General features: G+C 45.7%; 1 protein-coding gene across 1 annotated transcript; it reads left to right on the forward strand.

The window, feature by feature from the left end:
• Nucleotides 1-794: 794 nt before the first annotated feature.
• LOC140740129 (keratin, type I cytoskeletal 13-like) lies at nt 795-25,409 on the forward strand. Its single transcript, XM_073069061.1, has 10 exons — nt 795-1,339; nt 2,344-2,426; nt 12,349-12,505; nt 13,373-13,534; nt 15,151-15,276; nt 17,553-17,773; nt 21,858-21,901; nt 23,158-23,185; nt 23,860-23,876; nt 24,625-25,409. The coding sequence occupies exons 1-10, from the start codon at nt 911-913 to the stop codon at nt 24,642-24,644; spliced, it is 1,287 nt and encodes a 428-aa protein (XP_072925162.1). The 5' UTR covers nt 795-910; the 3' UTR covers nt 24,645-25,409.
• The last annotated feature ends 550 nt before the right edge of the window (nt 25,410-25,959 follow it).

Consider the following 25,959-nt stretch of genomic DNA (forward strand, 5'->3'; position numbering starts at 1 on the left):
CCACTACACATCTACAGAACTTGCAGATATCATGTCGAATCTTCGCAGACTAAGGAAGCCGTGTTGATGCGATGCTCTCATTGGAATTGTACTTACGCCCAGGACAGATCCTCAAATAACAACACCGAGGAATTTAAAGTCACTGACCCTCTCCACCTCTGCTCCTCCGATAAGGACTGGCTCGTGGACATCTGGTTTTCTCCTCCTGAAGTTAATAATCAGCTCCTTGTTCTTGCTGACATCGAATAAGAGATTGTTTCTGTGGCACCACTCAGCTAGATTTTCAATCTTCCTTCTGATACGAAGGATCTCAGCTTGAAACGTCGACGGTTTATTCCTCTCCATGGATGCCTGAAATCTTGACCAACAAACACAAAACACTGGCTAGGAATAAACAATTAAGACCCAGCCCGAAACGTCAAACTTTTATTCCCTTTCATAGATTTTGCCCGACCTGCGGGGTTCCTCCAGTATTGTGTGTGTGTGTGTGTGTGTGTGTGTGTGTGTGTGTGTGTGTGTGTGTGTGTGTGTGTGTGTGTGTGTGTGTGTGTGTGTGTGTGTGTGTGTGTGTGTGTGTGTGTGTGTGTGTTACAGTGTGTCTGTGTCGTGCAGAGTATGAGTCGTCCCTGTGCCGTCCCAGTATGAGCTTGAGAAAACTACACACACAGAAAAAAGACGAAGTGACGAACGGAACAGGTTGTACACTGAAGGGCGTGCCGCTTAAACTGTAGGTGTGTCAGATGTCGGTGCTGATTCTGCCCCAACCCCTCCCTCCCTCCCTGCCCCGTATAAGTGGAGGCGATCCGCTGACGCTGGCTACTGTGCTCCCTGAGCGAAGCCTAGATCTCGTTCCGCACCGCACCGCTGTCTTCCTGACAATCAGCCGACGACCGATAGCGCCACGGCCTCAATGTCCGCACGATACCTCAGTTCCGGCAACATGAGCCGAAGTTCGAACCGTTCCCTGGGCAGATCTGTCCAGCGCCCGTCCTTCACTAGTTTCTCGATGCAGAGCTACGGCTCCAGGCCTCAAGCCAGCATCTCCTCGCTGGGGTATGGGCGAGGGGCTTCAGTCCTGCTGGGCCCCCGAGCCGCAATTGGCTCGGCTCTCGCCTCCGGCTCGTTCTCCATCGTGTCCGGCGGCTGTATGACCGGCAACGAGAAAGGTGTCATGCAGGGCCTCAACGACCGTCTCGGCAAGTATCTGGATAAGGTCCAGATGCTGGAGGCGTGCAACAAGGACCTCGAGAAGCAGATCAGGGAGTTAGCCTCAAGTAATACCGTCCAAGGATTCGATTGGTCCATTTACAACAACACAGTCAAGCCTCTACAACAACAGGTATTTTCACAGAGTGTTGGTTGACAAGGGTGTCAGGAGGATTTCTTTAGCCAGAGGGTGGTGAATCTGTTGGCGCCAATTCACTGCGTATATTTAAAGCGGACACTGATAGGTTCTGGATTAGTAAAAATTACTGGGAGGAGGCAGGAGAATGGGATTGAGAAGGTCAATAAAACAGCAAAGAGGGAATGGCCGAATTCTGCTTCTCTGTCTTGTGGTCGTATTGGCAATGTTGGACAGGGCGAATTGGAATTGGAACTCGCTTCTTATTGGCACAGTTACTGAGATAGAGTGAAAAGCTTTTATCGGCCTGCTGTCCGGACAGTGATCATTCTGCACATAATTGCATCGAGATGGTTAGAAAGGAAAAACAGAATACGGTGTTGCAGAGAAAGTGCAATACAGGGAGACAGGTAAACAGCGGGGTAGATCGGGAGGTCGAAAGTTCATCTCTTAGCGTATGTGAGTTCCGTTCAAAAGCCTGATAACAGCAGGATAGAAGCTGTCCTTCAGCCTGGTAATGCATGTTGTCAGACATTTGTATCTTCGGCCTGACAGAGAGAATGGCCGGGCTGGAAGAGGTCCGCGATTCTGTTGGCCGACTTCCCGAGGTGGTGCGAAGTTGTGAGACGCGCAAAATGCGAGAGGGACTCAGCAATTCGGGTAGTATCTGTCGGGCCCCCGAAACTTCGACTGTCTGCTCCCCTGACTTGCTAAGTCCTCCACTATTTTGTGCGAATTGCTCAAGATTCCCAGCACCCGCAGAATCTCTTGCGTTCGCGAGGTTGTGAGTTTAATTTTCGTGTGCGCGCACAGCTCCATTGAACAGAGACTGGATGTGGACTGCTGGTGGGGTCACACTCCCGCCGATGCAGCCTGTAGGTCTCCTCGGGTAGGGAGTCACACCCCAAGGAGGCGACGGTCAGGGAAATTGTGGATTTCCTCCCGCGATGCTTCCCTCCACCTCTCAACCCTCTTGACGCCATTGCTTTTACTTTCCCCAGATCGTCAAAGCCATCATGGACAACGCTCGCATCGCCCTGGAGACTGACAACGCCAAGCTGGCTGCTGAAGACTTCAGGAACAAGTACGTGATCTGGTTCTAAGCTTTAAACCCCTAGCTGTGGCATTTCATGCGTTGGGAATCCTAAAGCGTGTAAGCCATAACCCTCTGCAACTTTGCCTCATTTTAGCAATGATATAGCAAAAAAAAACCGCTAGAGGAACACCAACCCCTCATTCCACATCAGGAAAACTAAGGAGCTGATTGTTGACTTCAGGAGGGGGAAGCAGGGTGAATATGTACATCAGGAGGTGAGTGGTAGAGACAGCAGTCAGCAGCTGTCAATTCCTGGGTGTTAACTCATTGGACAACTTGTCCTGGGCCCAGCACATACACACAGTGGCCACCTGATTAGATAGTCCTGTAGCTAATAAAATGGTCACTTAACATATATTGGTGGTCTTATGCTGCTGTAGACCATGCACTTCCAGGTTTGACATGTTGTGCGTTCAGAGATGCTCTTCTGCACACCAATGCTGTAATGTGTGGTTGTTTGAGTTACTGTCACCATCCTGCCAGGTTCAACCAGTCTGCCCATTCTCCTCTGACTTCCCTCCTCTCTGATTAACAAAGTTTTTGTTCATAGATCTGCCAGTCATTTGATTTTTCTTTTTTTTTGCACCATTTTCTGTAAACTCTACAAACTGCTGTGCATGAAAATCCCAGGAGATCAGCAGTTTCTGAGATACTCAAACCACCCCATCTGTCACCAATAAGCATGCCATGACCACAGTCATTTACGTCACATTTCTTCCCCATTCTGATGTTGGTCTGAACAACAGCTGAACTTCTCAAACATGTCAAGAAGTTTTAGGCATTGAATTAAAATTAGAATTGATGCTTAGAAATTAGCATTAATGATCAGGTGTACATGTGTAGCTAATAAAATGGTGGTACTGAGTGTAGATACAATCACAAGGAAAGCTCACGAGTGTCTTTACATTCTTCTGGAAGTTAAGGAGGTTTGGCTTATCACTGAACACTCCTAACAAACTTCTACAGATGTACTATCGAAAGGTCTTGACTGGAAACTTGTTCACTCAGAGTGTTATGACAGCGTGGAATGAACTGGAAGCTGAAGTGTTGGGTGCAGGTCCAATTTCAATATTTATAGAAATTCCGGTAAGTACATGGATGGGAGAGGTACGCAGGGCTATGCTCCAGATGCAGGTTGATGGAACTAGGCAGATTAACAGCAAAAACTAGCTGTTTGAAATGTTTCTGTGCTGTAGTGCTCTATGACTCTACGACTGGTTCATCATGGTTTGGTAAGGCAATTTGATTTAAGGCAGAGGGCAGTGGCCTTTGCCGAATACATCACAGGCACATACCTCCCTACAAGGGGTAATGTCAACAAGAGGTGCTGACTCAAGAATGCAACATATATCATCAAAGATCTCCATCATCCAAACCAATCAAGGCTGCCGTCAGGCAGGAGGCACAGGAACATGAAATCCCACACCGCCAGGTTCAATTCTTGAGCCAACTGGCACAGCCCTAATCACTACAGTTTTGCAAAACTAGGCCCAGGTGATCACTTTCTACTAAACTCGTCTTTATTTTTGTTCTAATCGTGCTTTTTTTCTTACAAAGGCATTTATTGTTTATATTTTTCTAGTGCATACTGCTTATATGATGCTATGTGTCTGTGATATAGCTGCAAGTCTTTCATTATACCTACAAAAAAAACTCATTGGGTCAGGCAGCATTCATGGAGGGAAATGGACAGTGGAATGGACCTTTCACCCCGCCACAGATGTTGACTGACCCGCTAAGTTCCTCCAGCTGTTTGGTTTTCACTTTACTGTTGATTCCAGCATCTACAGTCTGTTGGGTCCCCAGGTGAATTGGGATCAGATTCAGGTTTATCGCTGACTTGTATGATGTGAAATTTGTTATTTTGTGCCAGCAGTAAAATGCAAAGGCATAAAGTTACTATAAATTATCAAATAAATAAATGAATAGTGCAAATGAAATTTGGTTGACCGACATAGATTGGGTGACTGCTTCATCGAGCCCCCTCACTCCATCTGCCACTAAAGGGATTTCCCTGCAGCCACCCATTTTAATTCTACTTCCCATTCCTATTTCAGCATGTAGGTCCATGGCTTCTGCAGTCACACTGAGGCCACTCTCAGACTGGAGGAATAACTCCTCATATTCCATCTGGGTAACCTCCAACCTGATGGCATTGACATCAATTTCTTTAACTTCCAGTAATATTCCCCCTCTCCATTCTTTCTTTTTCCATTCCCAGTTCTGGCTCCCTTCTTACCCTTTCTCTTCTCCTCAGTTATCTATCAGTTCCATCTAGTGTCCCTTCTTCCCTTTCTCCCATGGTCCACTGTCCTCTCCTGTTAGATTCCTTCTTCTTCAGCTCTTTCCCTCTTTCACCTATTGTCTCACAGCTAGGATTTTCTATCAAAGGACATTGGTGTTTTCATTCCAGTCCGTGATGCAGCCAGTCAATATACTCACCACCACACTCTATAGAAACTTATCGAAGTTTTAGATGTCATGCTAAATCTTCACAAACTTTTAAGGAAAGAGAGGCACTGCTGTACTTTCTTTGTAATGACCTTCCATGCTGGACCCAGGACAGATCCTCTGAAATAACAACACCAAGGAATTTAAAGTTGCTGACCCTCTCCACCTCTGATCCTCTGAGGTCCATCTTATGAGCCTCTGTTTCCTCCTCCAGAAGACAATAATCTGCTTCTTGTTCTTGCTGACATTATGTGAGAGCTTATTGTTGTGGCACCACTCAGCAAGGTTTTCAATCTCCCTCCTATATGTTGATTCATCATCACTTTTGATTCAGCCATTGACTGTGGTATGTCAGCAAATTTGAATATGGCATTGGAACTCTGCTTAGCCTCGTAGTCATAAGTATAAAGTGAGTAGAGCAGGGGGCTACGCACGCAGCCCTGTAGTGAGTCGAGTGGGGGGCTATGCACGCAGCCCTGTAGTGAGTCAAGCGGGGGGCTACGCACGCAGCCCTGTAGTGAGCAGAGCGGGGGGCTACGCATGCAGCCCTGTAGTGAGCAGAGCGGGGGGGGGGGGCTACGCACGCAGCCCCGTAGTGAGCAGAGCGGGGGGGCTACGCACGCAGCCCCGTAGTGAGCAGAGCGGGGGGGCTACGCACGCAGCCCCGTAGTGAGCAGAGCGGGGGGCTACGCACGCAGCCCCGTAGTGAGCAGAGCGGGGGGCTACGCACACAGCCCCGTAGTGAGCAGAGTGGGGGGCTACGCATGCAGCCCTGTAGTGCTCCTGTGCTGATTGGGATTGTGGAGACACACAGATTGCTGGAAGAACTCAGCAGGCCAGGTAACATCTATGAAAAAATGTACAGGTCCTTCCAAAGGGTTTTGCCCGAAATGTCGACTGTACTCTTTTCCATAGACGCTGCCTGGCCTGCTGAGATTCTCAAGCATTTTGTGTGGGATTGTAGAGAAGTTGTTTTTGCCAATCGGAATTTACTGGGGTCTGCAAGTGAGGAAATTGAGGATCCAATTGCACAAGGAAGTATTAAGGCCAAGTTTTTGAAGCTGATTGATTAGTGTTGTGGGGGTGATAGTATTGAATGCTGAACTGTAATCAGTGAAACATCCTGACGTATGCGTCTTTGATATCCATATATTCAAGGGTTGAGTGAAGATGCAATGAAATGGCATCTGCTGTGGACCTTTTGGAATGGTGGGCAAATGGGAGTGGATCTCTCACTTCTCAGGCAGGAGTTGATGTGTTTCATCACCAGCCTGTCAAAGCACTTCATCACAAAGGATGTCAGTGCTGCTGGACAATAGTCATTGAGGCAGGTTATCTTGTTCCTCTTAGGCACCGGTATAATTGAAGCCTGCTTGAAACAGGTGGATTTCCAGCATCTGCAGAATCTCTTGTGTTTGAAAAGAAGATGCAGCTGGGTTAAGGCAGAAGAGATTTAAAAGATATTTAGCTCAATAAATATAATTGTGAGATGCCCTGCTCATTTCACAAGACTGCTGTCATAAGCGGCAAGAAGATTTGAAAAGGTGACCAAATGCTAAGCCAAGGAGGAAAGCGTGAGATGGGTAAGTGGAAGCTTCAGTTTATTGTGATGGGCATACACACCCGTGGTATAACTGCCTGAAAATTAGCTTGTTTTGTGGCAGCAGCACCGTATAGTACAAATCTGAGAAAAATACATCAAGTTAACATGAGCCATACATAATTTACACTAAAATAAACATATGTTGATGCAAGTTGAAAGAACTGTAGTAGAACTAGGTCAGTTCAAGAACCTGCTGGCAGGAGGGAAGAAGCTGCTGTTGAACCTTTCAGACTCATGTACCTCCTGCCTGATTGCAGCACTGAGAAGAGGGTATATGATCTGGATGGTGGGGTTCTTCAATGATGGAAGTCACCTTCTTGGGCCATCACTCTTGCAGATGTCCTCAATGGTGAGGAAAGCTGTATCCACGATGGAACTGGCCAAGTCCACCAGTCGGTGTTGCCTCACGTGTTCCTGTGCATTGGAGATGCCATACCAGACCCTGATGCAGCTAGTCAGAATGCTCTTCATTCAATGCAGTGAGTTAAAGCCCCAAGCTCACCACCAAACGGGAAGTTAGGAAGAATGGGGTAAGCACTTGTCAATGAGATCCTGTAGGATTGTAGGTCAAGCAGAGATTCCAGAGGGTGGGAGGTCAGGAAAGGTAAGCTGTACAATCTACAATTCCCAAGGGATGGAATCAGAAATAGATTTGGGTATATTATATGGCATGAAATGGGTTGTTTTGTGGCAATAATACAGGCAAATACATAAAATTACTCTAAATTGTAGAATAGGTAAATAGTGCAAAGAGAAAAGGATGATGAGGAGAGTTATATGCAGGACTCCAACTGTTGCCTCACCAATGACTTGTGCAGATGCAACTTAATGTCCTAACTCCTACACCTGTGACACCTCATTCAATGAACTATGTCCTATGTCCTATGTCCCTCTGCTCCATTACACTCCTATACTGTCCTATACTGGTGTGAATTTCCAAACTATCATGTTAAACTTCAGAATCAATCAGTTTTCGTCACTGACATGTTGTGAAATTTGTTGTTTTGCGGCAGTAGTATAGTGCAGTGCATAAATAGACCATAAATTATGAGAAGAAAATTATATAAGTAGTGTAGAAAAGGGAGCAAAAGATTGTACTGAAATCTGTGCTGAAATCCATTGGCCACTCCAGCAATTTTACCTCTAATTTTTTTTTTACAGCTGTGCAAACCAGCTATTGCTCTGAGCAGGAATTTTTACATGGCCTGAAACATGCTGCATTTTAATTATAGATTGGTAATATGCTTACTATGAATATTTAGAATGGAAACTGAAAAATCACATAGTTTTGGTTTTATTTAATTGAAGGGTATAATGAAATACAGGACAACAAAGGAAATCTTTCATGTTTTGTAACCTTTTTCTTGTCAGTCTTTATTAAAATATATTGTTGACATGTCAGTCCAAGGTCTCCTCTACTGTCGCAATGAGGCCATACTCAGTTTGGAGGAGCAGCACTTAATATTCTGTCTGGGTAGCCTCCAACCTGATGGTGTGAACATCAATTTCTCAAACTTCTGGTAGTGCCCTCTCCCCATCTCTCCTACACCATCCCCCTTTCCCTTTTCCCTCTCTCCTTACTTGCATCACCTCTCTCTGATGCTCCTCCCACCTTTCCTTTCTTCCATGGCCTTCTGTCCTCTCCTATCAGATTCCCCCTTCTCCAGCCTGTATCTATTTCACCAATCAGTTTCCCAGCATTTTACTTCACCCCTCCCACCGCCCCCCCAGTTTGACCTATCACCTTGTGTTTCTTCCACACCTTTTTTCTCAAGTCTTAATGAAGGGTCTCTGCCCGAAATATCAGCTGTACTCTTTGTACTGCTGCCTGGCCTGCTGACTTTCTCTAGCATTTTGTGTGTGTTGCTTGGATTTCCAGCATCTGCAGATTTTCTCTTGTTTATAAACACTAATCAGATTAACTTTGCATCTAGATGAAAGATCAGTCGTAATCCTCATTAGATCATCTGAATGCCTGTTTCTGGATTTACATTTGATTGAATTCATAGAACTGAATCCACGTTCACAGTCAGTACTAGAAGTTTGAAATGTTCCAATGATGTTAGCAAGAATTGACAGTTCTTCAAATTCTTTGTTTCTAAGCATGTAGTTCAGCATATCAGTGAACATCTTAAAATTGAACCAGTCTTAACTTTCACAGAAACATTAAATTTGAAATCACTGTATTGTTGTGATATTTTTGAATCAATGCTTTCATTGTATTTCGTAATAATAGCTAAGTAGTTTTTTTGTCAGTAATACAACATTCTCTCTTCCAAATTCAAAATAGTTTGCATTTGCAATAGCAACAGGATCAAAAGCCTGCCATTTTCTTCAACATCGTTGAGAAATCTATTATCCAAGCAACTTTACACAGGTTGAATGGAACAAATAATAGGCTCAGTGTCAACATCAGAATTTACAGATGCAAGCAGAACTTTCACTTGGTAACTCCAATAACTGCTATCAACAATGTACTGTGTCTGTCATTTGTCAATTTTTGTTTTTGCACACTGCAGTGTTCCAATTGTATTCAAACACCTTTTCTGAAGGAATTTACAAAGAGATGCAGATCTCCGAAAATGTCATTAAGGACAGTTACTGATACTCAATATTGTAGATTGGTCAAAATCTTCAGGCAGTAGTTGCTGATTGGATTGTTATATTCGTGAACTTCCTCTTTGCAATACTGGATCAAAACGTCATAATTCCTCATTAAAGCAATAACAGCAAAAAGTCTTTAACGGCCATCTTGCCTTGTTTAGTGGACTAAATGAGACAACATCACATTCTGTGACATTAGCTAGTTCTATGTTTCCTTTTTGAACTGAACTTGTTAACCATTGTATACACTGTTCATAACAGTGTTTCTATATCCTACATAATTAATACTTCTTTCCATACATCTGCTAATCCCTGGATTCCTGGTCTTCTCTGTGTGCAACACAATGTTGCTCAGACAGCTGCTTTATTTCTTGTTGAAGAATTGCTGCCACACCATTATTCTTTCCAAGCATACCACCTGCCTCGTCTGATATAAACATCATCATCTTTTGAATATCAAGGTTTTTTTTATTGCTTCATCAATACTGATACTGTCATATGCAGTTGGATTCAAAATACCCAGAAATACAGTCTTGTAGGAGTTTTCCCATTGCAACTTAAGATACAACATTATCATATTCGGTACAGAAATGTCTGTACTTTTGTCAGTAATTAGTGTATGGAAGGCAGATTTCTGCAATTCTTCCTTTAATCTGTTTCTGAAGCACAATAGATAGATAGATAGATACTTTATTCATCCCCATGGGGAAATTCAACATTTTTTCCAATGTCCCATACACTTATTGTAGCAAAACTAATTACATACAATACTTAACTCAGTAAAAATATGATATGCATCTAAAATCACCCTCTCAAAAAGCATTAATAATAGCTTTTAAAAAGTTCTTAAGTAGTTTACTTAAATACATTGAGTCCTAACCCTGGCACTTTAACATATCTTACTCCTGGCAGTTGAATTGTAAAGCCGAATGGCATTGGGGAGTATTGATCTCTTCATCCTGTCTGAGGAGCATTGCATCGATAGCAACCTGTCGCTGAAACTGCTTCTCTGTCTCTGGATGGTGCTATGTAGAGGATGTTCAGGATTTTCCATAATTGACTGTAGCCTACTCAGCGCCCTTCGCTCTGCTACCGATGTTATACTCTCCAGTACTTTGCCCACGACAGAGCCCGCCTTCCTTACCAGCTTATTAAGACGTGAGGCATCCCTCTTCTTAATGCTGCCTCCCTAACACGCCACCACAAAGAAGAGGGCACTCTCCACAACTGACCTATAGAACATCTTCAGCATCTCACTACAAACATTGAATGACGCCAACCTTCTAAGGAAGTACAGTCGACTCTGTGCCTTCCTGCACAAGGCATCTGTGTTGGCAGTCCAGTCTAGCTTCTCGTCTAACTGTACTCCCAGATACTTGTAGGTCTTAACCTGCTCCACACATTCTCCAATGCTGGTGCACAAAGCACAAATTCAAACGCATCGTTTTTACTGTGCCAGCTCTCTGGTATATTTACATATTTGGCCATGTTTGCAAGAACTTCTTACATGGAATACAGAGAAGTATGAATTTTAAATGCAAAGATAATATTATCAGTGACCACCTTGACCATATCAGAGTAAGACTTCTTTTGCACATCTTATTTTACTCTTGCTTCATGCTGTTTGGGAGTTCCAGTTAACCTGCCCAAAATTCCACATTTCTTCTCATTGGATAATTTCTTGCTGAATCTTTGTGAATTCTCTGGTTAAGATGTCCTCTTAAGAAATTTAACTTCCATTCTTCCTAATCTTTTCCACTACTGAACATTCCCCCAACTTTTGCTTCTGCACAAATGATGCGTCATGTCACGAGGATCTTGATATCCTGGAGACACATATCACCAATATCGCCAATTATTTATTCTTTTTGATGTGAAGACAGTAGTTTAGTATCTATGATTTGCAAAAACCATTCTACCTTAAACTTTGTACAAGCTTTTATCTTCAAACCATTTAATTCTTCTGGTTTTTTTTCTCATCCTTTTGATACTAAAAATAATTTTTATTTGAGAAAATAATCATTATTTGAAAACTTTAACAAGATAAGCCATAATCTTTATAATTTTAATAAAATAACCAGTCGTGTAAATAGTTTTATGGAAACAAATTTTTGCCTTGTTTTAACATTTTTAAATTAAAAATTCTTATTAGGTTTTGATTTTTTGAAAGATTACTTGTCAAAAAGGTCAGAATATAGAATTTTTCACGTCAAGAAAACACAAACCACAAATCACAACACAAGTGCACTAAGTCAGGCAGTCAGAGCACCTGACAGGCACAGTAGCAAAAGTAAAATGTTTAGACTAGACGGCATTGGCATTCAGCAGCTGGTGGTTTATTAACAATGAGCTGCCAACTTCCATTCTGTGTTTATTTACATTCTGGCAATGTAAGTATGTTGACACTCTAAAATATTTAAAAGTAAAGACTGTGGTATGTTTAGTATTTAGAAAATGTCTGGATTATATTCGTGAACACAATTACAGGGTGTTTCATAATTACGTTAATATAGATTTCAAAATTATATTAACGTTATATAAAAGAAAATTCTAGCTGTACAGCAACAAAGGCCACGTGCTTGGGAGCAATTCTGTTACTGCCTGGCCATGCTCCCGTGCAGATTTGAGGGAACAATACACTCCACCCAACTACCCTAACTGATCAACATCCCCCTGCAATCTACAGTAACATACATTTTGCAAAAACCATCTACTTCTATGTCGTAGCTAAAATGGTGAATTTTAGTGTTTCAGAGTTTATATATTTCAAATGATAGCTATCATATAGGGAGCTTTTCCTTCTGCAGTGAAAAGATTCCTCTTGTTTCAATGATGTAAAACCAACGAATGTGTGAAATGTGCTCTGTGGTGGATTGGTACGTTTCTGTGTGTCGATGAGAAGGAGGCAGGAGGCTTGCTTCATTCTTGTTGTTTTTGTTGCTTGTTGTGCTCTCTGTGTCGTTTTGTCAAGCCTGGTGGGCATCCTACTGTACGTTTACACTTCCAGGCTGCCCCAGCCCATCCTTAGGTTGTGCTGGTTGTTAATTGTGCTGCATTTCTCTGTACAGTACGTACCCATGGACACCAGGTAATGAATCTGAATCTGGGTCGGATTTCAGGACGGGGCATTTGAGCTGTAATGAGCTCAGGTCTTTCAGCTACAAGCTGGGAGTTGGTTTACAGGATGGGAAGGGTTTCAGCTTTGGTCCCTGGTCCTGTGGTGGAATTGTTACCCTGCCCTCTCTGTTACAGGTGGCTGACAGAACAGATGCTGAGGCAGTCGGTGGAGACTGACATCGAAGGCCTGCACCATCTGAAGGAGACCTACCTGCAGCTACAGGACGGCCTGACCAATGACATCGCTGGGCTGGAGGACGAGATTGCGTTCCTGAAGAAGAATCACAATGAGGTGCGTGGCTCCAGTGTCCTGTTTCAACACTGTGGAATTTAGAGGAGCAGAAGGAGGTGTCTATCTGCTGGGAAAGTGCTCGCCCTCAGACAGAGAGTGCCCTCCAGCCTTCAGCAAGCAGAGATACAATTTAGGATCCACCCTGGCCAATGGGGAACCGGAGCCAACTGATAGGCTAACTGATTGTAGCCCAGTGAGGGATCAAATGAAATAAGGAGTGATCTGAACCATTTACCTCCTCCTTCTATCATGTCCTATCTTCTCACGTCATTCCCCCTTTCCCTCTCATCAGGTCTCACCTATCACCTGCCAGCTTGTACTCCTTCCCCACCCCCACCCCCCACTTTCTTCCGTTCTTCTTTCTTCCTTTCCAGTTCTGATGAAGGGTATTGGCCCAAAACATTGACTGTTTATTCCCCTCCGTAGATGCTGTGTTACAAATGATAGAATGCTGCTCCCTGGTATTAATTAATTGGGGTAAAGTCAGGGGCACTTTATGTCAACCTGTCAATCTTCAGGCCATGCCACTCAGGGACTTGTGCTAATATTATTTTGTGACTGTATGTACTCAATTTTGCACCTTGACCCTAGACAATCAGTGTTTTTGTCTAGCTGTACACGTGCTTGACTGAAGGATGATAACCCCGAACTTGTGTTTCAGGAGGTGATTCTGAGAGAGCAGATTCTACAAGATTGATCTGGTCTCAGTTCCATCCATTTATTTGACTTGACTTTAATGTATCTCATAGATCCTAATCCCCTGGAGAATTTATCACAAGCAACACTGTAACACCAGGGAGATCTACAGTGCATTGCCAGTCGTAAGTGGGCTGTACTGATCCAGCCTTGTGTTGCCTTGTTTCTCAGGAACTGAAAGTGTTGCGGAAGCAGTGTGCCCAAGAGGTGCACGTTGAGGTGGACTCAGCTCCAGCCGTTGACCTGAATAAAGTCCTGGCAGAAATGCGGCAGAAGTACACCACCCTCGTTGACAATAACCAGGCAGACCTGGATAAGTGGTACCAAGAACAGGTAAGGATTGGAGCAGCCGCTCACACCAGCTCAGACTGCAGGACAATAAACGACTGCTTAATCTGCACATCATTGTGGCATACAGTGGGCTGTGGAGTGATTAATTTCTGAATGCATTTAAACTCTGGAAGGATGGCATGAGCTACTGATCAGTGTGGGATATCGTGAGCTCAGGAAACATACCAGATAAATGCAGGTTATTGTCCCTCACAGGCTTGGCTTGCATAATGAAGTCATGCCAAGCACAACCAGGGCCCCATTTATTGTATGCTGACGCAACAGTCTCGCTCCAGTCTGTCTGTGTTGTCTCTGACGTGGGAATTGAATGATTTGCTGTTTGACCTGTGAGTGTTTCTACAAAGCTCTCAGTGATACTTTTGCTTCACTGCTCTGAGTAAAGTCATTGCTAGCAGCCCCATTGTGATGGGTTGGTGCTCTTGGTCACCATCTGAAAGTCAAAGTAAATTTATTAGCGAAGTACATATACATTACCATATACTACCTTGAAATTAATTTTCATGCACACATTCACAGCAGAACAAAGAAATAAAATAGAATTAGTGAAAAACCACACAGAAACAAAGACTGACAAGCAACTAATGTACAGAAAAAGACAAACTGTGCAAATACAAAAAAACCTATAATATAAATAAATAGACCATCCACCATTGACGAACAGTTGCAGCAGTGTGTACTATCTGCAAGATGCACTGCGACAACACACCAAAGTTCTCAAGGCAGCACCTTCCAGACTCACAACCACCACCATCTAGAAGGACAAGAACAGCCAATACCTGGGAACACCACCACTTGGAAATCCCCTCCAAGTCACTCACCATCCTGGCTTGGAAACATATCACTGTTCCTTCATTGTCGCTGGGTCAAAATCATGGAATTCCCTCCCTAACTGCACTGTGGGTGTACCTACACCTCAGGGGCTGCAGCAGTTAAAGGAGACGGCTCATCACCACCTTCTCAAGGACAGCTAGGGATGGGCAATAAATGCTGGCTTAGTTGGTGACGCCCACATCCCGTAAATGAATAAATAAAAGAGAAAGCATGAATACCAAGAACACGAGTTCTCGAGTCCTTAAAAGTGAGTCTATAGATTATGTTTAGTGATCAGTTCAGTGTTGAGTGAAGTTGTCCATGCTGTCTTCAGGAGCCCAGTGTTCAGAGGGTAATAACCATTCCTAAACCTGGTGGCACGGGGCCTCAGGCTCCTGTACCTCCTTGCCAGTGATAGCAGTGAGAATAGAGAATGGGGTGGGGGCAGAGTCCTGGATGATGGATGCTGCTTTCCTGTGGCACTACTTTTTGTACAGTATGTATGTGTCACCATATACTACCTTAGGCATTTACAGGAAAATAAAGAAATCCAATAAAGTTATGAGAATCTGTACATAACCAAAAGCAGACGAGCAACCAGTTTGCAAAAGAAGACATATTGTTAAAATAAAACTTAAATAAATAATACTATGTTCATAAGTTGTACAGACCTTGAATGCAAGTGTGTATGTTGTGCAATCAGTTTAGAGTTGACAATGTTTGGACAACTCTTACCAATCTGAACTCGGTTGTCTCCCCAATAATCTCCCACTCATTTTCTTTCTCAGGTCTCGATTAAAGAAGTCCAGATAACTCAGAACGACCAGGCTCTCACCGGTGTTAAAACTGAGCTGTCTCAGCTGCGAAGTAATTTGCAGACTCTTGAAGCTGATTACAATGGCTTACTTGGAACTGTAAGTGACCTTCTGCTTGATGTGGTTATCTAAAGTTCTTCTGCTCCCCTGGGGTGGGGCATCACTGATTCCCACTCTGATTACCCTGTTTTATTACAAAACTATAAAAGTTTATTTACATCACATATACACAAGGTACGGATGTTCAATATTTACAAGAATTGAATTGAATTGACTTTATTACTTACATCCATCACAACAATGAGGAGTAAAAGTCTTTACATTACATCTCCATCTAAATGGGCAATTTATAGTAACTTATAATAAATAGTATGTACAGGAGGACAGTCAATATAACATTGAAATACAATTGTATCAGCATGAATTAATCAGCCGGATGGCCTGCTGCAAGAAGCTGTCCCGGATCCTGTTGGTTCTGGCTTTTATGCTGCGATACTGTTTCCCAGATGGTAGCAGCTGGACCAGTGTGTGGTTTGGTGACTCGGGTCCCCAATGATCCTCTGGGCCCTTTTTACACACCTGTCTTTGTAAATGTCCTGAATAGTGGGAAGTTCACATCTACAGATATGCTGGGCTGTCCACACCATTCTCTGCAGAGTTGTGTGATTGAGAGAAGTACAGTTCCCATACCGGGCAGTGATGCAGCCAGTCAGGATGCTCTCAATTGTGCCCCTGTACAAAGTTCTTAGGATTTGGGGACCCATACCAAACTTTTTCAACCGTCTGAGGTGGTAGAGGCACTGCTGTGCTTTTTTCACCACACAGCCCATGTGAGATCCTTGGTGATGTGTATACCGAGGAACTTAAAGCGGTTCACCCCCTCAGCCCCAGATCCATTGGTGTCAACAGGGACTAGGTTGTTTTCTTGACACCACTGTGTAAGGGTGATGACTTCTTCTCTGTGGGCTGGCTCGTTATTATTTGCAATTAGGTCAATCAATGTAGTATTGTCAGCAAATTTAATTAACAGATTGGAGCTGTGGGTGCTGACACAGTCATGGGTATCCAGAGAGTAAAGGAGGAGGCTTGGGACACAGCCTGAGGGGCAGAGCTGAAGGACCTCACTCTTACCACTTATTGGCAATCTGAAAGGAAGTATACTCAGATAAAAATCTGGTTGCTACTGTCTATAAAACAGTCAATACCCTGGGGGGCCCAACACTCCTTTAAGCCCACTGTGACCACGTTCCTCCTCTCCAAGCACGAACATATCCTCAGAAAAGGGGAAGGCAGTGCCCTCCACTTTCCGCCACCTAGACCTGTGAATGGCCAACTTGGTTAGGCCGAGCCGCAAGCCCACCAGGAGACCCTCCTCACAACTCGACCCGTATATGAGGAGCGCGGGACTAAAGTGCACAGCAGCCCCCTGAGAAACTCGAAGAGGGGCCGCATTCCGCGTAAGCCCACAGAATGGACAGCTGGACGGGGTGTCAGTGACCTGCTCCAAAACCTGTTGTACAGTACTGCCCGATGCAGGACCTTGTGCCCCAGGTCCCAACGTACAGGGGAAGCACCCCTGCGTAAAGACTGAGTGGCCATTTCAGGCGGCTGTTTGGGGTTAGCCTGCAGCCTGTTGGTTTGGCTGCTGCATAGTCCCTATCTCCTTCCTGAAGGGAATTGGGGAGGGAGGTTTCCCACAACCACGTTACATTGTAAGCGATGTTTGGCCCAGATTTTATTAACCGGTTTTATTCAGCTGAGGTGATGGAATTTGAAATCGGATTTCAGGTTAACAATCCAGTAACCTCTGTCCTATGAAAGTAAAGGCTTAAGATAATGTCCAGGCATGGATAGTTAACAGATAGTGTCAACCCAGAGAAATAAAGCCTTTGAAAAAATGAGCCTTTTTGCACAGCAGGGGCCAGGGGCCATTTGGCATACCAAGTCCAGATAAGAATGCAAGTGAAGGATTCTAGGGGGACACTAACTTTAGATTACTTTTCTAAAGTCAGCTACATTACTAATTCTGAAGTATTATTGGCATTTAACATGTAGATTCAATTGGCTGTTAACACCTTTATTACTGAAATGTGATTAGTGATTGATCAATTTGAACATACACAGGTTACCAAATGGTCAATATCTGTAACGGTTCGTCAATTTTGTATAAAGATACCACCTCTTCGTTAAAACTTAGAACATTTGGTGATTGGGGCCACGCAGTTCTCTTTATGCACAAGCAAACAAGTGTGACAGAGGAATGAGTGAGTTTTCAGAGTCCGGTTAATGCACGCCGATGCCCCTAAAGCCCCTCCAGAGCCCGTCCTGTTGAAACCTGTTCCAAGCAGCCCATTCATCAGTCCTTGTGCTTTCAGGTGGGTGCACTGGAAAACATGCTGGCTGAAACTGAGGACTCGTACGTCAAGCAGCTTCAGAATTTGCAGCTCAAAATTCGGCAGCTAGAGAGTGAGCTGGCAAGCGTCCGAAATGAAGTGCTGAAGCAGAACAGTGAATACAACAGGCTCCTTGACATCAAGATGAAGCTGGAAGCCGAGATCAACCAGTATAAAATCCTGCTGGACGGCGGTCAACAGAGGTAAGCACAGGTGGGAGGTGGTCACTAGTGGAGGCACGGGGGGAGACAATGGGAAGCTTCTGCTCCATTCTCGAAGGCCATGCAAGAGGGAGGCATGCATGAGTGCTGGTCAGTTGATGTGCCCAGGTTTCGAGCCTGGAGTTCAGGGTCCTGTCATCAGCTGGTCTGGGGATCAGAGCCCAAAAGTCAATTGGAAGTCTGGAAGTCAAAGCTTGATGGCCGAAGCTTAAAGGCTTGTCCTAGAGTTGGAAGACTGTCCATGCATGTGGGTGGGAGGAAGGAAGCAAATGGGCCTGTTTGCTCTGATTTTGGGTTTTGTGTTGTTCTGCTGAGTGTTGAGAGCTCTCTATCTGTACTCTTACCTCTAGATCCGTTTGTAGTCCATGCCTCAGTCTCCACCTCATCCAGATGCATGGAGTCAGTTTTCATTTGCATCGGAGACACCCACTTCACCACACTTCCCCGTCCCCCTGCCTCTGTGTTACCACCGTGGTGTCTCAAGTGCCGTCAGGAATGAAATTCGGTTTCCTCCAAGCTTGAGATCAAAGCCATTAACTCTGAGAGGACTCCTCATTAACTGCTTCCTTCAGCCTCTCACTGTCTAACTCTATCGCAGGTCCGCAAATCTCTCAGGCACCTTCTCGTCTCTCGTACATCAACAGGTGGACACACACACACACTCACTCACACACACACTCACTCACTCACTCACACACACTCACTCACACACTCACTCACTCACACTCACACACACACTCACTCACTCACTCACACACACTCACACACTCACTCACACTCACTCACACACACACTGACTCACTCACTCACACACACTCACACACTCACTCACACACACACACTCACTCACACACACTCACACTCACTCACTCACTCACACTCACACACACTCACACTCACTCACTCACACTCACACACACACATACTCACTCACACACACACACACACACACACACACACTCACACACACTCACACACACTCACACTCTCACACTCACTCACTCACACTCACACACACACTCACACTCACTCACACACACACTCACACTCTCTCTCTCCCTGTGAAGTCACTTTTAAGCAATTATGGATCTGTATTCCCAGACGTTCAGCCTCACTCACCACTCACTGTGTAAGTCTCACCCTGGTTTGTTCTCCCAAGTGCAACTCCTTATTCTTGTCTGCATGAAATTCCAGTCACCGTCTTCAGCCCATTTTCCCAGCTGGTGAAGCTTTGATATCCTTGCTTGCTGTCCACTACACTGCTGCCCCCCAATCTTATGGTCTTATAAACCTAACAAACCCAGCAGTCTGTTGAAGATTGAAACACAATAGTCCATCTCACATACTGACATACAAACAGACACACACATACTCATTACATACACTACCAAAAACACTGTCTCTCACTCTCTTACTCTCTCACATGGAGTGACATCTTCACTTACACAGTGACTCACACTTACTGTAGTCATATAGTGACGCTACCAGAAAAACACACGCGCATGCGCACGCACGCACGCACGCACGCACGCACGCACACACACACACACACACACACACACACACACACGTGCTCTCCTTCCTGGAAGTCCGTTGGGAATGACGATGCTGGTGCATGCCTTCTATGGCCTGGTCAATGGCCTTTTCAGCAGCTGGTTGAAGTGGTCTGCCTAGCATTGGACAATGTTGCCTTTGTCAGTCAGGATCGCTGCATCCAAGGAGCGGACTGGTGCCGTGATGTTGGAGGAAGATCCGTATGCTGCCTTCAGACCATCCGAAAACCCCTTTGTGTTGTTCTGGTCAGTGCGGTGCTGAAACTCTACTGCATTGTCCTCCCACCACTGACCTTCCATCTTCCACAGCTCAGCCTATGCAGGTGCTTCAGGTGGTCGTGGAGGTTGACTGCTTGTCACTGAGCCAGCTTGCAAAGTCTTCCTGCTTCTGCCTGAGGAGGGTGACGATATTAGAGTTGTTCTTATCGAATCAATCCTGATGCGTCCACTTGGGGTGCCCGAGAATGGCACTTGCAGCGCTGTACGGGGTGTCTTTGAAGACAGCCCGTGCTGTTTCTGGGTCAGCTTCCTCAGGCAGTTGCTCAGGTTGTTCCTCCAGTTTGCTGATCAGCTCTTTGACATCGGGGTCAGCGAGCCGTTGAATATTCAGCTTCTGCTTTATCCCAGCCTGCTGGCGCCTGTGCGCCTGGCGATCTGAAATGACAGCTTGTTTCTCAGCAGGATGTGGTCAGTCCCGCAGTCTGCACCCCTCATCGCTCTGGCGGTGATCACATCCCTGATGTCCCGGCGCCTTGTGATCACATAACCAATCAGGTGACAGTTCTTGGAGCGCGGTGCATCCAGGTTGCCTTGTGGATGTCTGGAAGCTGAAAGAGGGTGTAGGTGATTGTCAGTCCATTTTCTGCACAGTGGGTGAGTAGCAGCTGTCCATTTGAATTCACCTTTCCAAGGCCATGCTTGCCAATAACCTCCAGCCAAGACTGATGGTCACTGGCCACTCGGACTCCCATGTAGTAGGATCTTGTCGTCTGTGGGGACAGAGCGTAGCAGCTGGTAAGACAGTTCCTTCTGTTTAGAGGTGTAGGCCGTGGTGGGTTCGTAGGCATTGATCAGAGTCAGAAGAGTCTCGGCTTTCAGAGGCAGCCTCATTACGATGAGGCGATCACTGATGCCTCTGGGAAGGGACCCTGGGTTCCTGACGATTGTGGTCCGGATGGCAAAGTTAACTCCAGCTTCTCTAGACTCATTCTTTCCCTTGCCACTCCAGAAAAACATGTAGCCAGCCCCTACTTCTGTGATTTCACCGGTCTCAGCTAGGGGTGTCTCACTGAGCGCTGCAGTGTGGACATTGTACTTCTGAAGCACGTGTCCTACAAGTGCGGCTCACCTCTCTGGTCTGTTACTGGTCTTGTTCTCCATGAGCGTCCTGACGTTCCAGGCTCCAGCACAGAGTTTGCTCAGCTTTCTGGCGGTTCTTCTTTCTTTTGTGGTTTTTGAGGTAGTTTGACCGCAAAATAGATGTCCAGTCAACTGCAGTATGCTGATGGAATAGGGTGAGCCGAGCTTTCTTTAGGTCTCCTCTTCCAGACCCTTTCCCATGAGGTCCCAGAAGAGGGCTGCTCTGTCACCAAGGTGGCTGCTGAACTCTGTCCTTGCCTCGTGAGAAGAGTGACCATCCTGTCTTGGCCATCTGAGTGCACGTCTGTGACTAGTGGCTCCCAGCACCATCTTGTCCCTGCCACTCGCCCATTGCCCCAGGTCTTGAGTTGGTTGTGGAGATTGGCATCACCAAACCCTGGGTATGAAGACCATGAGTTGCCCAAGCATCATGATCCCCCTCTCGGTCCAGATGCTGATGTCAAAAGGGATGCCAGGCATAATGTTTTGATGACAGCTGAACTGCAGGAGCTGTCAGAATGACGTTGAATCAACATCGGACTGCCTTATAGAGGTTCCCACTCCAGAATTCTTCCTCGGTTTATAGCCGCAAGGCATCTGAGGTTTTATATCAGTTTTCCTTTTCCTGGGTGCGCTGTCTTCCCAGGCAAACAAACCCCATCTGCCCAAAGTGACTGGTTTTAAGGCACCAGTGACCTGTATTTGCCCCCTTCTGTCAGTGTAAACTGTTACACCACATGAAGGCCAGGAGTTGGACTCGGTTATCAGAGGCTAATTTGAGACACGCACCATTGGGAGCACTTTATAGGTAGTGGGAGCTTATCCCCCACTACCACTCTGGCTATGACAACCACTTGGAACCTATGTGCACAACAGTATCACATACTGTTGCAAAGGTTCACACACAATCGTGAACAATTGTGCACACAGTCAGTTACTCTCAGACTCAGACACACAGATTTACTGTCAGACTCCTGACAGATTTGATGGGCAGATTGGCCTTCTTTGGTGCTGTAAAAGCCTTGTGATCCTGCCCAGAAAGGGTGACTGGAGGGAGACAGATCTGAACATCTGCTGGGGGAGGTGGTGGATGGGGGGAAGGAGCATCACGATGCAAGAGGCCCATTTTAATAATTTTTCTTTTCACCCTTTAGCTTCAATACTGCCGGAATCTCCTCATCAAATGTCTCCTACTCCAGTAAGTTTTCCACATGGACTCTGGCTGACCAACGGATTTGGACTGTGGTGACTTGAATTATGGAGACCAAACACCCTATTTTGAAATGAGAGACAAGGGACTGCAGTGGTAGGAATCTGGAGCAGCTCACAATCTGCTAGATGAGTTCACAGAGTTGGGTAGCATCCGTGAGGCAAATGACAGATGACATTTCAGGTTGAGACCCTTCAAACGGACTGAAAAATAAGAGGGTAGATGACCAGAATAGAAAGATGGAGGGAATGGGTGGAGAATGAGCTGGTAGGTAATAGGTGGATCGCACTGAGGGACAGGAGGGATGGAGGTGGGTGGGTTGTGGTGATTCTGAGGTAGTATATGGTAATATATATGTAATTTGATCAAAAAATAACTGAAATGAGGAGGAAGGGAGTGGGAATGTCTTCAGAAGCTGGGAGGCGATAGGTGGAAGTGACAAAGGGCTGAAGATGATGGAATTCGATGCGAGAGGAAGTGAAGTGTGGAGTGAAGGGAGGGAGGTGGGGAGGGGTACCAATGGGAGGAGTGTGTGAGTGATGGGCATATTGGAGAGGGGAACTGGGGTGATGTGGGGCTAGTGGGTCAGGATGAGAGAGAGAAGTGTAAAGGGACAGAGGAGGAGCACTTATTGGAAAATGGAGAACTTCATCCTCGAGCTGCCATGTTATATACGACCCAGGCAGAACTTGAGCTGCTGTTCCTCGAGTTAGCATTGAGCCTTAGCTCGGTAGCGGAGAAGGCCAAGGAGAAACATGTCCTGATGCAAGGCTTCAACCCAAAACATTAACAATTCCAAATGCTGCTCGATCCGCTGAACTCCTCCAGCAGCGAGTTGCTCCAGCTTGCCTGTGCTTTCAACTGCCCTGCCTGAGCTGAAAGACGGAGTATGAGAGCTGGAGGCAGACACACAGCTGGCATTTAGTGTCCCTGCCTGCCCGGGATCTCTGAGAGGATGGCACAAATCTCTATGGAGAGGAGTTGGTGCTAGTGGGACAGTGGGTCCTAGGTCTTCAACCTCATGGCTAGTCCTAGGTCTTTAACCTCATGTGCAAGTCCTTGGCAGTGACGGCAGTGCCAAGCATTAGTGCCCTTCTCCTGGGTTGGAGGGGAGAGAGAGAGAAGGTACCGTAATGTCTCCCTGGGTGAAAGGTCGGTCTGACCAGGTTTCCTCACCCTGAAATGTGGCACAGGGCATCTTTTTAGTACTTTGTTTAAGACTTGCCTTTTGTTTTTTGTTGCAGGCATGGGTCCATCATCCTCTGTGAGCAAGTGAGTTTTTCTCTGACTTTGACACTGCATTTTGCAAGGCTGAGAAATCACCGTGACATTGCCCTCTACATCTCGCCCAGAGAGAAACAGATGGGCCAAGTTAGTCCAATGGCTGTTTTACCAGTGAACACTTCCAGGGCAAAGAGAGGCCAGGGTTTGTTCAGAGAGTCACATTATCCCTCCACACAGCATGTTCCACAGGCATGGAATCAATGGGTATGGAGAGGGAACCGGAAAGATAAAGATCAGCTCTGTCACATCTATATTGAAACATGCAGTGGAATGCTTGTCACTGAGCATTATGTGGGCAGTGTGCCAGAGCCAGCAGGCTTTCAGCTCTAACATTGCACGGCCACAACGAACTAACCCTGAGCCCACGTCTTCAGAATGTCACCCGGAGGAAACCCATGTGGTCCTGGGGCGATCGTACACACTCCTTACAGGCAGTGGTGGGAATTGAACCCCAATCGGTGACCATTGTAAAGCAAAGCGCTACACTACCATGGAAAGGGATTGAGTACAGCTTTAGCTAGTGATTAATGGAATGCCTTCAAGGGGTTGTACTGCCAACCAAGCATTCCCTCTTAGCTTCTTGCAATGTACCATGGTGATTAGATTTGATATGGCTCTCTGAAGATCAACTCTAACATTTTATCTTTTCTCTCATTTTTCAGAACCAGAATCCTCACAGGTAATACACTTCGCTTCCCACTGGGATGAAGGGTCTCTTGGTGTGAATGCAATGAAATTGAGCCCCAGTGGACCTTTGGTCGGTGCTGAGTGGGTCCCCAGGCAGGAGTGAGTGGGATGTACCACCCTGATTGTTCTCAAGTTGGTCAATGGAGCTGAACAAGGAGAGAGGGAGAGGGGGAGGGAGAGAGAGGGAGAGCGCGCACGTGCTAAGCAATGAGGGTGCAGAGGAGATTTACCAGGATGCTGGCGGACTAGAGGGGATGTCTTCTGAAGATAGTTGAATGAGCTAGGGCCTCTCCATTTGGAGCAAAGGAGGATGAGAGTTGACTTGATAGAGGTGCACGAGAGGGCATAAATTTAAGCTGATTGGGGGATATCAGAGGTAAGTTCTTGACACACAGAGAAGTGGGTCTGTGGAACACCCTGCCAGGGCTGGTAGTAGAGGCAGATATATTAGAGGAATTAATGACATTCTTAGATAGGCACAAGGATGATAGAAAAATGCAGGCCATGTCAGAGGGAAGGGTTAGATTAATCTTACAGTAGGTTAAAAGGTCGGCACAACATCATATCATGGTCCCAGGGCCAGTACTATGCAGTAGTGTTCCAAGTTCAGTGTTCTGTGAGGATCATCAGATACTGACATGTCACTTATGAAACTTGCAACAGCTTTATGTTTCACAGGATAATGGTAGAAAGAAGAAAGTGTGAAATTAAAAATTTCTCTTTATTTACTGTCTTCACAGAACGTGTGACAACTCGTTAATTAGGAGAAGTCCAGGCTCCAAGGGTGCCGCCTGATCAGTGGGCCTCCACTTGCTGCTGGGCCTTCCGCTGGAATCTCTATGATGTGCAACCTCTGGCCATGAGCTCCCTGCGTCTGTCCTCTACCCTCTGCTCTTCATGTCCTGATGCTGCTGTTGCCTGCAGAAGGTGTAGCCACTCATCAGCCACTCGCTTTCAACCAAATCGTACCACTTCTGAATGCAACACTCGGGTTGCCATGGAGACTCCCATCGGTGACTTCACCTTCACATGCTGCTGTTTAGTTAAAGCCAGCAATCCACCAGCCCCACACCCAACAGTACATCACCCACCAAAGCTACCCCACCAACCCACACCCACATCAACCAACACAACACACAAAATCCAACACTCATCAAAACTACTCATAACAACATGGCACCTACCAATACAGCACCCTATATCCACCAACTCTACACTCATATGCCATCCCATCCATCAAGTATGCTGGTTGCCACTTCCTGCACTCAGACAGTCAGACCCTCATCACCCTTGGGGTCCCAACCATGACACGGGTGGTTGGCATTAACCTATCTGATCCACCACCTGGTCTGATAGTGTCACTGTTTGTGGGGATGGGCTTCCTGTGATTGGGGGCGAGGAACACCCCCATCCTCTCTGAGTGGGTCCAGCCCTGGAGCCCTGGTGGGAGCCTTGGGAAGCTCAAATATTAAACATCTTTGTGCACGATTGCTGCAAATCTATCCAATAAATACTTTCCATCTCAGCCCTCTGCGTGTTGTGTCTCAATTAATCGTCAGAAGGAAATGGATCAAATGCATCTACTTTTAGACATATCACAGTGAGATCCAAGCCAGTGTTTATGCCCAATTCCATATTAGTATTACAGAAGGGATTAAGACTTTGCTTGCTGTATTTTTTTCTTGCTAATACATCCATTGATGTGGCCTCCAGAGTACTTCATGGTAATGAATTCCAGAGATTTGCCACTCTCTGATGAAAAAAACCTATCTTTAACTCAGTTTCAAAGGGATGTTCCTTTATTCTAAGTCAATGGCCTTAGATCTTAGACTCTCCTGCCAATTGAAACATCCTCTCCATATCTACTCCATCCAAGCCTTCCAGTATTCGGCAAGTCCCCCCTCATCCTTTTGAGTTCCATCAAGTATAGGCCCAGAGATATCAAACACTCCTCGTGTTAAGCTTTTTATTCCTAGGATCGTTCTTCTGAACCTTCTCCATAGTTAGCACACCTTTCCTTAGATGTGGGGTAAAAAAAATGGCAGACACAGAGTCTGCGAAGGATGTAGAGGACA

Source organism: Hemitrygon akajei, chromosome 16 (genome assembly GCF_048418815.1).
Source record: "Hemitrygon akajei chromosome 16, sHemAka1.3, whole genome shotgun sequence".
Classification (NCBI taxonomy): domain Eukaryota; kingdom Metazoa; phylum Chordata; class Chondrichthyes; order Myliobatiformes; family Dasyatidae; genus Hemitrygon; species Hemitrygon akajei.

What these genes read in the sequence shown, in the direction of transcription:
- LOC140740129 (XM_073069061.1), top strand. Translation starts at nt 911, where the DNA reads ATGTCCGCACGATACCTCAGTTCCGGCAACATGAGCCGAAGTTCGAAC. An exon ending in ATAAGTGGTACCAAGAACAG is followed by an intron (nt 13,535 to 15,150) that starts GTAAGGATTGGA and finishes TTTCTTTCTCAG; the next exon opens with GTCTCGATTAAAGAAGTCCA. An exon ending in CTGGACGGCGGTCAACAGAG is followed by an intron (nt 17,774 to 21,857) that starts GTAAGCACAGGT and finishes TTCACCCTTTAG; the next exon opens with CTTCAATACTGCCGGAATCT.